Consider the following 15,969-nt stretch of genomic DNA (forward strand, 5'->3'; position numbering starts at 1 on the left):
AATGAGCATATTCATGTGCGAATGACGTGAATTTAACGCACAAATAAAGCAAGTTAACTCAGCGCGAATTTACTTGCTACATTCACGTCTGGTGTGAACGCACAGCAATAGTTGATACGTGTTTCATATAATATATGAACGTTGGAAATTTACTTCTCTTTTTATCAATAAACTACTGTATGCTTTGTAATGTTGTTGCTTCTAAACCGTCTATACTATATATAAATAGATTATGAAAGAAACGTTGTTTCATCTTTAAGCTCAAAGTAATTTTGTTACATTTTTTATTAGATGTATATCTAATCAAGTTTTAAACATGAGAAACCTATTTATATAATGCACATGTGTGTGATAACATTTTATGTGTACAGTAAGGCAGGCATAAGCCTTCACCGAAACGCCAATCACTTTATTTTTTCCTGCTCTTTAAATTTATGCTTTAAAACACTACGCTCCCCCCCTCCAGCTCATGGTTCCATTACTGGCCAGGCAGTGCAATAAGTGCTAATGTTGCAGAACCGATGGCCAACGTTGCTGTCTTACTCAGCACGCCTGGCCCATCAAATCCAACTTTCCGCTGCCCATTTTCATCGGCTGCAGATTGTGAGCAAGACGGCACTTTGTCATGGCAGTCTCTTATCTGTCCATCGCGCCCGCTTCCAAACTGATTGGGGCAATAACAAAGAGCGGCCCGGCCCCGTAATTTATTTTACGGCAAATGTATTATTCAGGAACCCCACTGTAATTTATTCATGTTCCGCATTGCCTTATTACGGTTTAAACATCTGTTATTTTGGTTTATGGACTGGTGCCAGTGTGTGGGGCGCTCTTTATTCTTAATGGTTTCATCAAAGGGACAAGCAATGTCTTCACACTGCAGTCGCATTAAATGGCCTCGATTTAACAATGTTGTATTGGGACTAAAATTGAGTTGTGCCGCTCCTGAAGCTCGGATGCTATAACTTCACATGTGGGGGAGATCTTTATTTCTTTAATTCCTTTTCATAACCCAATTTTCAGAGAACAAAGGCGAGATATTTTGTTTCAATAATGTTGTATCCACAGGTGTTTCTGTACAGTATGTGTAGAGACATTTAAACGCAATCAAATATTTTATGTCTTTATGTCATAACACTTTATTCCCCTTTTACTTTCTCAATTCAGTCCCACCACATGCTCCGGTGATGGTTGGGTTAGAACATGGAGAGGTAAAAGCTGGGACTCTTCTCCGTGTGGTTTGCATGTCTTATGGGGGAAACCCTTTGGCCACTTTGCATTGGACTAAGGTGAGAGCGACAATATTGCCGGAGGCACGATATGAAACATTCCCTTGTTCTTCCTGCCCTCTTCATCTAAAACGCATGGCCTGTAACTTCACTTGCACAAATGGGACCAAATGTTACATTAAGCAGGTAGCAGTTAGATAAAAACTGATGGGCCGCGTCATTCATCATTTAACAATTATAAGCCCATTTACTACAATTGCTTGCGGACTAATTACCTAGAAGATATTACCACAGAAAGGCCGTATTGAATCGCAAGTCTTGAAAGTCACTTTAAAAAAGTTTGCCGAAGTTGGCAGGGTTTAGATTCAAGACACTTGGCATGTAACTACAAGAGATCAGGAGTCATCGGAAGCCACAGCTCGAGAAGATAAATAAATGCAGTGTGGCGTTCAGTTATAAATAATCTCTGGAGTCAGGATAGCTGTATTGTAGGGAAGTTGATTGGGATTTAAATTATCCCGAGCCTGTGGATCAGTTTACCAAATGATGCTATTTCATCGAACCTCGGATTGATAGATAAATCATTTAATCTAGCTTCACATCAGGAAACAAGCAATATTTAAACCTTGACCATGTGCTAATGCAAATCTATTGAGGCTTTGGTTAATGAATATGCATTATATTGTCTATCAATATGTGCCTGTGACTACGTAATTACATAAGGAGACATGACCTTAACCTATATGTGACCCTGGACCACAAAACCAGTTATAAGTAGCAGGGGTATATTTGTAGCAAAAGCCAAAAATACATTGTATGGGTCAAAATTACCTTTTTTCTTTTATGCCAAAAATCATTAGGATATTATCTAAAGATTATGTCCCATGAAGATATTTTGTAAATTTTCTAGCATAAATATATCAAAACTTTTATTTTTGTGAGTGTATGCAGTTCTATACGGAACACTTCATTTGGACAACTTTAAAGGCGTTTTTCTCAATATTTAGATTTTTTTGGCACCCCCAGATTAGTGTTGAGCTATGCCCCATTTTGAGATCGTCCTATCGTAAATGACGCGATCGGCACTCGCTAAATTTGCCGATCTCATGAGCCGATCTTTCTGTTTACTTTTGTCATCATAGCGTTCCTGATGCGGCTGCAATTAGAGACCATTTTACACAGTGCGAGCATTTTGTAACCCATTGCTCATGTGTGACGTGCAGATTTGGATCTCTCTCTCTCTGCTTTTACAGAGATATGCATATTTTCTCAGAGGACGCGCTCCGGTCCTCAGCGCGATGCGTCTTCACATCCCTATCAAACAGCGTATACAACACATATCTATCGCGGACAATTGCATCCTCATGACGAAAGTTTATTACTTGCATTCAAGTTTTGAAGGTTTAAACTTCCATTTTCCTCACAGCTGCTCTTGTTTTCAGACACCCGCCGCACGCATACACAGCAGGTGGTCATCAATGCACGTGAAGAGAACGATCTCTCCCACGTCTTAAAGCTACAGTAACCTAATTCATCTCTCAATAAAATTATTCTCTGCTCATCAGTGAAAAACTGTTGTACTTCATACGAATGCGTGTATATTAATTCATACAGTAAAGACTGTGAAGTGTTTTATTTTAATTACTTTTAACAGACAAACCTTTTTAAAGGCATATTACATTTCTCTTTGCAAGCAGAAATATTTGTTCTGCTTATTTATTTGATTCTCTATTAAAACAATAGTATACCTAATTTATAGTTAGTTTCATTTCTACAAATGGTGCAAACTCTGCTAGATTATAGATAAAAGATTCCCATTCCACTGCCATCCTGTGATTGGCACTGATCGGCGATCGGCAGATCATGATCTTGGTGATCGGTAATCGGTGATCGGCCCCAAAAATGCTGATCGGAGCATCTCTACTTATAACTGGTTACATGGTACAGGGTCACATATTCCCATTTTAGGCAGATCCTTTTTAGATCGAATGAATTGTTTGGTTTGAGACTTTAAATGAGAACATAAAATCGCATCATATAACCCTTTTAAGAGCATTTTTGTGTCTTATAAAAGATAATCTCAAAATAAACATAATGCATTGATTTTCAGCAAGTCACAATTTAAGTGTATGTTAGCGTATGCATGTACAAAACAAAGAGACACTACAGGGAATGCAAAATGAACAAAAGCAAAGCTTAATCTTACAGCCATTTAAAAAGTCTTTCACAAATTACAGCATCTTTGTCTGAGAATGGCTCTTGGGTAATGTTAAGTGGACTTCCCGCCTGTAAACATTTCTCTCAAATAGCCCATTCGGAAGCAAAATACGTTTATTTATCTTTTAATTCATTCGTTTATTTAATTGCTGCTTTATTTTTTGTTTATGTATGAGTAAAATCTGCATGCCCTGGGGAAAGCCGAGCGCCAAGACCGGGTGCTATTAAATGTCTGTGTTTTAAAAACAGAGACGAGCCATCGAGTTTTAAATCACGTGTACAGTGAAGTGTAGACAGATGATCCTACTTCTCAATTCATGTCGTGTCCTGCAGATAGACTCTCGGTGGAATGTCTCGCTTTGATGAAATGTGTCAGGTGTGACATCTCTAATAATTTTCTGCTAATGCAAATGTTAGCGTCTGCATGGCTGTTGAGCGGATGAGTGATTTCCGGGCTCAAATGTCTTATTTTAGATGACTGCAAGAAAGAAACTAGACTTGGTTTTCATTGATTTTTTATTTTTTTATATAATTGCTGGAAAAGCTACTTTGAAATAGTTACCTTTTGAACTATAATATTTGTTTAAGTAAGTGGTTAGTTGCACTACACGATCCTGAAAGCTCATTTGAGCACCGTGTTAGCAATCCAGAGGTCAAAAGTTTGATGCTTAGGCAACAAACATGCTGATAAAATGTCACATAAAAATGAACTAGGTTGCTTTAGATACAAGCATCTGCCAAATGCGTGAATGTCATTGAGAAGTGAAGCCGTTGAATGTTAACTCACCACCATTTATTCACCAAATGTGAACCATTGTGATAAACGATACTACCATTAAAGGGCACCTATTATGCAAAATCCACTTTGCATAATTTTTTTGCATGTGTTTGGACAATAATGTGTGTTGGCAATGTGTGAACACAACCACCCTACAATTAAAAAAATCCATCCGCTCCTTGTTTTTTAATCCCCATTAAACCAAAGCAGTCTCATTAGACATGCCATTTTAATTCTATTATCAATGTGACCTCACATTGATAAAGCCCCGCTCACTAACAGTCCTGCATTACCATAGTTTCCACCCTCAGCGAGTTTCACTCTGTCCACTAGATACTATTGTCCCTGACTGTATTAATCAGATCTATTTTATCTGAATGCCCTCACTGTCTGTTTGTAAGGAAGTGAGGAGCTTTAGCTCATTTGCATTTAGAGGTACAGACATTAGAACCTGCGCTTTTTGCTCCCACCCAACTAAGTATATTTTGGCTATAATAAATGATCTGTGGCAGATTTTCAGCTAAAACGTTACAGACACATTCTGGTAAAAATGCCATAATATATGTGGAATGTGAATTGTTAGTGAAATTAGTATTTTGTTACAATAAAGTTTGTTTCACCCTTTTTGTCTTTGCCATCACCTGTCATTTTAGAATGGTGAGGTTCTGTCCACTAGTTGGGAGGTAGACAGCATTTCACGTAAGTCCAGCAGCGTATTAAAAATGGAGGTGAAGCCAGAGGACAACCATGCTGTGCTACAGTGCGAGAGCGTCAATCTAGTGTCCCGTTCACCGATGTCCCTAACTCGTACCCTTACGGTTTTATGTGAGTATAAACAGTTAAAAAAAGATCTTACAAGTAAGGAATATTGAAAAAAAACGGTAGATATGAAAATTGGGTAAAAAGTCAATCTTAAGCTTGATGTTTGTGATTAATCGTCACTAAAGTGATTAAACGTATTATGACTGTCAGACAGACAGATAGACAGGTAGATACAGATAGATAGATCAATGGAAGGATGGATGGATATCAATCTGTCATTTTCCTTATGATTACATGTTTTGTAACTGTCAGATAGGTAGACAGACAGACAGAGACAGACGGACACAGACACACAGACGGACACAAACAAATAGTCGGACGGAAACAGACAGACAGACACAGACAGGCAGACACAGACAGACAGACGGACAAGGATGGACACAAACAGATGGACACAGACAGACAGACGCAGACAGACAGATGGAAACAGACAGACAGAAGGACACAGACAGACAGACGGACACAGACAGACAGACGGACACAGACAGACAGACGGACACAGACAGACAGACGGACAAAGACAGACGTACACAGACAGACGAGCACAGACAGACGACTGGACACAGACAGGCAGACGGACACAGACAGGCAGACAGACACAGACTGACAAACGGAAACAGACAGAGAGACAGACACAGACAGAGAGACGGATACAGACGGACACAGACAGACGGCTGGACACAGACAGGCAGACGGACACAGACAGATGGACATAGACAGGTAGACGGACACAGACAGACGGACACAGATGGACACAGACAGACAGATGGAGACAGACAGACAGACAGACAGGCACAGACAGACGGTCACAGACATACAGACAGACACAGACACAACGAATGATAAAGACATATGGGCAGAGATAGACAGACGAAAACAGACAGACGGACACAGACAGACAGACAGGCACAGACAGACGGAAACAGGCAGTCGGCCACAGACGGGCACAGACAGACAGACAGACAGACAGACACAGACACACAGACGGACACAGACATATGGGCAGAGACAGACAGATGAAAACAGACAGACAGATGAAAACAGACAGACGGACACAGACAGACGGATACAGACATATGGACACAGACAGAGAGACGGACACAGACAGACGTCTGAACACAGACAGACGGCTGAAAACAGACAGACAGACAGACAGACGGACACAGACAGGCAGACGGACACAGACAGACGGAAACAGACAGACAGACAGACGGACACAGACAGACAGACGGACACAGACAGACGGGCACAGACACACAGACGGAAACAGACAGATAGTCGTACGGAGACAGACAGACAGACAGACGGAAACAGACAGACAGACAGACACAGACAGGCAGACACAGACAGACGGAAACAGACAGACAGACGGACATGGATGGACACAGACAGATGGACACAAACAGACGGACACAGACAGACAGACGCAGACAGACTGACGGAAACAGACATGGGTGCAGACAGACAGACGGACACAGACAGACAGATGGATACAGACATATGGACACAGACAGACAGACGAAAACAGACAGACAAACACAGACAGAAGGCTCGACACAGACAGACAGACGAAAAAAGACAGACGAACACAGATAGACGGCTGAACACAGACAGACAGACGGACACAGACAGACAGACAGACAGACGGTCACAGACAGACAGATGGGCACAGACAGACGGACAAAGACAGGCAGATGGACACAGACAGACTAGGTGCAGATAGATGAATAGATGGATAGGTACAGACAGATAGACAGAGAGACCGATAAAGATACAGTAGATGCAGATAGATAGATCAAAAAGTCAATCTCATCGTATCAATCTGTCATTTTTCTTAAAATGATTACATGTATTATGACTGTCAGATGGATGGATGGATGGTTAGGTTGGTAGACACAGAAAGACAGACAAACAGGCAGGGATGGATGGATGCAGATAGATGAATAGAATGATAGGTACAGACAGACAGATGAACAGCTTTGACTCCAAATGTCAAATACAAATTTAATCTTAACAAATTTCCTTTTATTGGAACGTTCAGTTTATTGAGAATATATCCAGCAGCACACAAAAACTGATACCAGCTGGGCGTTCATTAAAGTCAAGATTTCTCAAGACATTTCTGTCTCCATTTTATTGATCAGCTGGATCATTATTTCAGTATTGTAAGAGAATCACAAGAATGGCTCTTAACGGCTTCAAATCCTTTGTGGTACGATTAACCGTACATAAAGAGCTTGCTGGGCAGATATGCTGACTGTACATTTATCTTCTCTGTGTTTCTATCACGGTAATCACTTCTCTTCACAGTTGAACCAGACACAGTCACATTACTGGGCTCGTTCGAAGCTGTGGAGGGACAGATGATAAATTTGATGTGTTACACTTCCTCCAGTAATCCGCCAGTACAGATCCGCTGGTGGCTCGGGTTCAAGGAGCTCAACCAAACTGACTATACCATCTCTGAGGTATTTAACCTAACGCTTCATTTAAAGGCTTTGGGTTTGATGGTTAAAGCTATCCAAATATAAAACTACGCAATTATAAAATGTGTATTTTTAAAAATATGTTGGTGGGTCACAGGAAAGATACCTACTTGAGTCACAAAATGAAACGTTTGGGAACCAATGATGTAGACTATGCACCTTTATTTTTTTCTCTCACATGAAGTGCACAACCTCCGTTTTGGTGCAAGTTATGTCCATATTTCAAGATGAACTTCAAAACAGTAAATAGTTTTAGATGTAAAACAAATGAGGATTTTGTTATTATGAGAAGTGTAAAAATATCATTGGTTTGTTTTGAACTGTTGAGACTGTGGCGGGCCCCATAGTCTTTAAGTTATTACTTGGAAACACTGCAATAAATGTGCCAGGTTCCCTCAGTTTTGTTCGGTAGTTGCCTTGCAGCACCCATGTTTATTTACAAATCACACAGGGTACTTGCCAGGTGAGTTCATCCTTAGAGTCATTAACAACACAAATAACCATCTCCACCACAACAGCCAAGGGCATTTGATTACAGAAATAATTCACTTTTCAATATTCTATGAAAAATAGTCTGACCCAAAATCTTTATCAAAATTCTGCTTTTATTTTAGATTCTATTAGCGACAACTAATATTCTACGAGATCTGGGGCTTTTAGTGACTCAGTTTTTTAATCTCTCGCTCGTCCTCTCCAGGGCTTGATTTGAATGAAACATAAGTGAATAAAAGCCGACTCGAGGCGCCTCTCTGCCGCACAGGACCCGCGTTCATTTAGAGCTGTTTTACATCTGATCTTTCATTTACATGACAGTGTTAATTCATGATTTTTCTTTCACTTTCTGAGTCGCTCTTTGTGACTTGTTTTTTGATAAGTTTGGCCGTTATTAACCGGCAGAGAAGCGGGTCAGCCCTCTAAGCAGGTGTCAATTAGAGCTCGACAAATGAGCAGAATTATAAACGGTAAGAGGGGTTAGTTATGTTAATTCCAATGATCAAGGCTCCTTTGGCAAATCATTCTTGTCAGGTTACGTGCAATAATTTCAGTGGGTTAATATAAAAAGAGCTCAGATGCAAAACCCTCTGACATGTTTTCTTGTAAATGAGCATTTTATATTCGACTCTTTATGGATTCTGCTAACAAACCGGTACTGAATGACCAGGGGTGCGTTTCCCAAAAGCATCGTTAGCCAACTACTGTCGTTAGTTATGTCGTTTCTGACGAAGGTCAAGGATTTGGTGTTTCTCGAAACCATAGTTCAAACGAACATTTACAAGCTGCAACGCAAACTTGTGTGGTTTGAACGACAGCTCTTCACCTGTCGTTAGAAGCATCGTTACTTGTTATTGTAATATGTAGACTTATGTTGATCATGCTTTTGAACAAATATGTAGTACATTCTATATCCATCATTCTAAATATATACAAATTTTATTTTACGTATTTTAGTTTGTAAACAGAATTAAAGCGCTGCATTTGAAAACTGCGCATGTGCGCAGTCCTACGAGCTTTAAGACCCTGAGGAATCCCTGGGACGACTGACGTAAGAGGGATCTTGCTCATGAATTAAATATCTTGAAAATAAACAACAGATAACTAAATCATGACAACAAACTGAAACCTCCCACATGACATCATCAACTATGTTGTAAAACCAACATGGTTCAAATGACGAATGTGCGACAAAGTTACTATGCTTTCGGGAAACAGTTGTGACAAGGTGGTTAGTTTCTCCAACTATGCATCGTACTATGTTGCGTCGTTGTTCGGGAAACGCACCCCAGAGGGATGGATTAATTGGATTTGAAGTGAAAGTATTTGATGAACATATAATACGGAGATAATACGGATGGAGGTGGCGTTTTGCGGCTATAGCATCTGAGCTCTTCAAACTATATGTGTTCTGAAGCAGAATGATATGTTTGTAAGACATAAAACAATTAATACAGTATTTTGACCTTGTTTAGCAACACATGCCATAACCATGGAAACATACAAATTAGCACAGCAAATTAAAATTGGCAGCAAGTAGATTAACTTGATATACATAGACAAAACATGTACACAGATGAGCCATTACATTATGACCACCCCATCCTTAATGCTGGGTACGCACCAAAAGATTTTTTACATCTTATAAGATTTTCAATTTGTGATAGACCACAAACATGAGGATAAAAAATCCTAGGTTTAACCGTTTTGCACCTATAGTGTGCACACCACAGCACACCACACAAACAAATTTTCAACCAGAGTCTCGATTGTAAACACAGAAAATCTTGCAAAATCTTGCGAGACTTCAGAATAAGCATGGCGGACGATATGCAGAAGGAAATTTCAATGATAGTGTTTGGAATGATTTTCACAGAAAATTCAAGGGAATAAAAGAAAGCGGTTTTGGTGAAGTCATGGAGAGAGCGGGAACATGGTTTGTACAAGTTCACTTTGCACCATGACTGTTTCCGTCTTCCATCATCTCGCTTTCTGATTTGATATTGTTTCGTTTCACGTGATAATCTCAAGAGAGTGCGCGCCTTTGTTCTCGGGGTTCCTCACACACTAAGGATTTCTGATCGTAAATATTAAACATGTTTAATATTTACGATTCGCGATCCGGACGGCTCCGACGTACTTCTGATCAGGTTCAGAATAACACACCTCAACACCAAGGAAAAATCTGTTAAGATAATTGGGACATAGCTAGGATTGTCGGAAGAGCCGATTATCTTTTGATGTGTACCCAGCATAAGCAACTAGTGGACCTGGCAACCCAACCAAGGCACAGGTACTGTTCATATAGAGCAGTATATATAACACCCAAGGACCAGCTTCGGTCAGTAGTGTTTACTGTCATAATGGGAAAATCTGAAGATTAATCGGATTTTAATAGAGGACGAATTGGACCTTGGAACTCTGAAAACTTGGAAAAATGCCTTTTGAGTTGTTCACGTGCTACGGTAGTGAATTCATATCAAAAGCGGTGCATGGATGGCCAAATGACTGTCGTCCAGCTTCGTGTCATCTGAAGCTCGTTGATGCCAGAAGGGAGTAAAGACTGTCGTCCATTATTCACAGCATCCGTAGGGCCACATTGTGACAAATCACCTGCAGCTTCAACAGTGGAACAGTGACAACAGTGACTGCAACCTTCTGCGTTTGGACCTGCGTAGCCAACGACACCAACAATGCATGAAACGGACTCGAGATCATTGTGATTGGGCCATGGATGGTTGTAATAAAGTAGACTTTTCTGAAAACTTAAGATTTGAGGTGCATCTCGTTGATGGTCGAGTGCAGAGATGAACTGTTGGACATTCACAGGCTGGCCGATGTTTTCTCGGGACGCTCTAGGCCCCGTTATCACAAATGAACCATTCCTGACAGCTGCCAGTTATCTGAAAATCATTGTGGACCAAGTGCACCCATTCATGGCAACTGTGTTCCATGCCATTACCAACCGGATAATGCCCCATGCGACATTGCCAGAATCAGATGACATGAACCAAATTGAACATTCGACTTGGACTAACATGTTTGCGCTATATCCCAACCCCACGCAATATACGCAAACTGGAGAGACTGCTGTTGACATTACGGCACTAGATACCCCAGGAAACCTATTGCCACCTTGTCAAATCAATGCTGCTGTTTTGCAGGCTAAAGGAGGCCCTACAGGTTATTGGGCAGGTGGTCATAATGTAATGGCTCATCAGTGTATGTGGCTTGGCAGGTATCGTAACACGTGTCCAAATACATGTCTTTACGTTGAACTTCTGTATATGACAGTATGTATATGTGTTACAGGGAGATAATGGTGGAATGACGACAATATCTAACCTGACACATAAAGTCTCACGTGAGGACAACAATCTTTCCCTCACCTGTGAGGCGTTTAACAAAGGCACTCGCTTCTCCAAGGTCCAATCAGAACAGCTCATCGTCTACTGTGAGCATTAAACTCTGTGTGACGTTTTTGTTGAGCTTCTGTTCGTCATGTTTAAACGATTCTTTCTCAGATCCTCCTCAAAAGGTTTGGTTAGATGCTCCTCCACCGGACCGCTTCTTGCACTCCGGCACAACATTTCGCCTAGTTTGTTTCTCCACTGGTGGGAATCCCACAGGAACACTGACGTGGTTGAAGGTTTGCAGTGTGGATTTTTGCAAACATCTTTATAATCAATTAATTGATTGGGTTTGTGTTTAGAGCATTTAATTGATTTACCTGTGTATAAACTGCAGAATAGCAGAGTTGTGCCGACAGCTTCGAAGCAGGTATCTTCACAACGTGGGGTGTCACGAGAGCTTCTTCTCACCCTTCAGCCCAGTGACAATCTGGCCATCTACCGATGTGACTCATCCAACAAGGCCAAGAAAGTTATCTCTGCTCAAACGAAACTCAGGGTTCTGTGTAAGCTTTTAAAATTTGCACAATAATGTGGCTTGTACAAGCAAAACTGTGACCCTGGACCACAAAACCAGTCATAGTAATTTTTTTCCGCCAAGATACAACAATTTGAAAATCTGAAATCTAAATATTGAGAAAATGGCCTTTTAAAATTGACAATTTATGCATCCACTCACAAAAAAAAAGATTTGATATATTTACAGTAGAAAATGTACAAAATCTTCATGGTACATGATCTTTACATAGTATAATGATTTTTGGCATAAAAGAAAAACCAATAGTTTTGACCCATACCATGTTTTTTTTTGGCTATTGCTACAAATATACTGTACCTTTGCAAAGTGTTTGCGTCACTGGTTTTGTGGTCATATTTGTGGATTTTGTCCTATAAAACAGATTAAACTCTCATATATGTTCAATAATTTAGTGTTCACTGGATATACAGTATTTGCACAACACTTTCTCTACAGAAAAAAACAGTTGCTAATATGTATGAATGTGTCTGTGTGTATTTTTATATATGTGACCTTGTCTAAAACCAGGCTAAAGTCTCAATCTAATAATGCGATAGGAGCATCAAAGTTCGATTTTAGATTGATTTCAATAATTGTCATGACCTTACTCAGTCAATATTAAAGAAATCAAGGTTGCATTTTTAATATACAATGTAGGATGATTTTACATAATTTGATAAAAAATATTACTTCAGCTAGGCTTGCACAGACTGGGTCACTAGAATATTTACTGTAGTTATAAAATTACGGGAACCCTTTTCTTGAAGGGGTGTTCATAAAACTGACATGACACCTTCATAATCATGACATGACACGTGCTATGAAAATGAAGGAGATTTTATGCACATTTATGAAAACTGTCATTAAGTGTCATTTGTTCAATTTTGTCATTTTTAATGCAAAGATGACATTGTTTGAATTGTCTTTGTTATGACAACTTGACATAAACCAATACATCATAACTTGTCATAATCTGTTACAAACATGACATAGCAGAATAATTAGGAAACAACCTAGTTTGTTGGGTTAACATTACATTGAACTGTCGTTTAAATGTCATTAAGTGTTAATAATATGTCAAATAATTTTAAATACCTTAACAAAATGCAACAGACACGTCAAAAGATTATACTTTATGTATGTGCACAATAAATAAAAACTGACAACTAACTGAACTTGTTCTTCCTCACACACACAGGGTTCTGACATTTATTGACATAGAAGAAAAAACTAACAAAACATTTCATTATTTGAATTTAATAAATTAATGGCTTAACCCATTATTGTACTGTTTTCATTTAATTTTAGGTGATTTGGTCTCCAAATGCAATAAAATATAAGTTTATTAATTTTAATTATTATTATTATTATTATTATTATTATTGAATTATTGATTTTATTTGTTAAACACATGGAGGAAACTTAAAAAAAACATAATGAACTGAAGAATATTTATGACATTGTTATAAAACTATTTGACAGAGTATTAACACTTAATGACATTGTAATGACAAATTCAATTTGTATCATTGTAGTTGAGGTCAAGAAAAATATTAATGACACTGTTATTAAACGCTATGACAGAGTATTCAATTTGTTCACTGGTAAAAAGTGGTCAATTATGTTGTCTTGGTAATGTCAGGTTGTCATGACAAGTTATGATGTATTGGTTAATGTCATGTTGTCATAACAAAGACATTGCAAACAACGTCATCTTTGCATTAAGAATTACAAATTAAACAAATGACAACTAATGACAGTTATCATAATTATGCACGAGTATTTGAACACGAGTGTTTGTTAACCACCGGCATATGCTGTGTCGCGTGACTCGCGTCAGTGGATTAATTATGTGAAATGGCTGCCGTCGCATCATCCAGGTGGATGCTGCACATTGGTGGGGGTTGAGGAGATTCCCCCGTTCATATGTAAAGTGCTTTGAGTACTGAGAAAAGCGCTATATAAATGTAAAATATTATTATTATTATTATAATAAACAAATAAGACGTTAAAAAGTTAGATCAGTCGACGCTACTCCCATTTCAACTAGCATGTAGCAGACTGGTCACTGCCTTACAACTACAGTACACAAACAATGTCAATATACCTGAATAAAAGTACAACAATAATTATTCCCCAAAGAAAGAATAATCACTGTTACCTGTCGAAAATAATTTTTGCCAACTGCGCGTCTGTATTGACACCTCTCTGTTCCTTCATTGTTCTCCATCATTGAAATGTTTCTCCAATAACGACTCTGCTTACATTACGTTCTTCTGACAAGTTCAATTTTCTCCTCTTCTCACCGACTTCAAAACAGTTTTTATTTTGTTTGCGCCCTCCTTCGCGTTTCTTCTCTACCATGGTGCAAATTCGGGGAGGAAAGCAGGATCGACAATGAAAACAAACCGAAACTTAAGACGGAATTTCATGCGGCATGCGCATGCGTCGCCTGTGTAAAGTTACTGAAGCATGCACGTCTCTCACAAGGATCGTAATGGCAGTGATTGACAAGCCAGAGGGCCAATCTGTCTTTACTTACTGATAAAAGACTATTTATTAGGTGCACTGAAAGTAATAATATTAATATACGTCATCTGTGCACAAAGTATGGCCTTAAAAACATCAGCCAATCGCTGATGCGGTCAGTTTCAAGTAATATTGCAAAAATGTATAAACAAACATCCTCTTTAGTACCTTTAAGAGCCTTATCTAGTGAAACAATCCTTATTTTAGCCAAAAAAAAACTACTTCTTATCTTGCACTGGCTGTGTGATGCACCAGCGTTACCTTACGTATTACGTAACCACGTCGAAAGGTCACGCATGACGTATGTGAAACTACCACTTCAGTGTTTACAGGTGTTAAGAAAGAGGACCGTCCCATTGGAATGATACTAATTAATGTTTTTGTGTCAGTTTATTATTTAAAATGGCCCACAAGTGTGCATTTCACATATGTAACACGTGACCTTCCGACTTGATTACATAATACGTAAGGTCGCGCTGGTGCGTCACACAGTGCAAAATGTGACGTTGTGGTTTCAATACACATTTTAATTTTCTCGTCAACAATTATGATAGTTTCACTAAATAACTCAGTTGGGATGATTTAGAGCCCTTTTGAAGCAGCATTTAAACTGCATCGTAAACTGTTGAGGTCCACTATAAGGAGAAAAACCTAATTTATTTTCGACCAAACTAAGAAAGATATAAACATCTTGAGGGAGAGTAAATTATTTGTATTTTTTATGAAAGTGGAGCAATCTTTTAATGCGTTCTTCCTGGTTCAGTTCCAGCTGTAAGCGTGAAGATTGTGGCCAAGCAGAAGGAACTACGCAAGGGAGAGACGCTTGATCTGGAGTGCCTGGCTGGGAGCAGCAACCCTATGGCGAATATCAGCTGGAGCCTTGGCCCTGTCAAGTACCGAAACTCTCATTTAGATGAATACAAACATGCAGAAATGCACACGCAGGCCCGACTAATTCGGTTTTACTTAGTCTAAAGAGTTCCCGAAGGGATTTAGCCTGCCTGTATTGAACGAGAAAATGCAGCATATCTGATTGATCTAAATCAATAGACTCCAGAGCGTTGCCCCCATTCAACACAACAAAATCTGTTTTACACCGCATTCAACATCATTGATGTGCATTTCGCATGAATGTTACTTTAAAAAACACAGATGGCGTGTGATACTGAAGCGTTGAGTTAAAATGGATTACTGCTGATGCACATCTGTCCATCTCTGCTTATTTCCCTGACTTTTCCAGTGCCAAAAGAGCAAAAACGAGTCTTGGTGTGAGCAGTAAGGCTCGATAACGGCTTTTACTCGTATGGTGAGAATGTGAAGTGGTTGCTAAAGCAAATAGGCAGTTTGACAATCCGTCCTGAGACGTTTTCTTGCCTCTGTATTAAGCTTCGACAGACTGCCCGTGATCACAAAGTCATTACCCTGTTAGAGTCGATCTCAGGTGCTGTCAATATGTGGCTGGATGAAGAAATTCCACTTTGCGGCAGTTGTG

At 39.4% G+C, this 15,969-nt stretch overlaps 1 protein-coding gene across 1 annotated transcript in view; it reads left to right on the plus strand.

Moving 5' to 3' along the window:
* Positions 1 to 15,969, plus strand: part of nphs1 (NPHS1 adhesion molecule, nephrin) — a 104,484-nt gene that overhangs the window by 50,637 nt on the left and 37,878 nt on the right. The window contains exons 8-14 of the mRNA XM_065280655.2: positions 1,165 to 1,286; positions 4,875 to 5,046; positions 7,354 to 7,511; positions 11,334 to 11,475; positions 11,546 to 11,670; positions 11,769 to 11,937; positions 15,241 to 15,370. Of these exons, the coding sequence (XP_065136727.1) occupies positions 1,165 to 1,286; positions 4,875 to 5,046; positions 7,354 to 7,511; positions 11,334 to 11,475; positions 11,546 to 11,670; positions 11,769 to 11,937; positions 15,241 to 15,370 (1,018 nt within the window). The remainder of the gene's footprint in view (positions 1 to 1,164; positions 1,287 to 4,874; positions 5,047 to 7,353; positions 7,512 to 11,333; positions 11,476 to 11,545; positions 11,671 to 11,768; positions 11,938 to 15,240; positions 15,371 to 15,969) is intronic.

The sequence above is a fragment of the Paramisgurnus dabryanus genome, chromosome 8 (assembly GCF_030506205.2).
Source record: "Paramisgurnus dabryanus chromosome 8, PD_genome_1.1, whole genome shotgun sequence".
Classification (NCBI taxonomy): Eukaryota; Metazoa; Chordata; class Actinopteri; order Cypriniformes; family Cobitidae; genus Paramisgurnus; species Paramisgurnus dabryanus.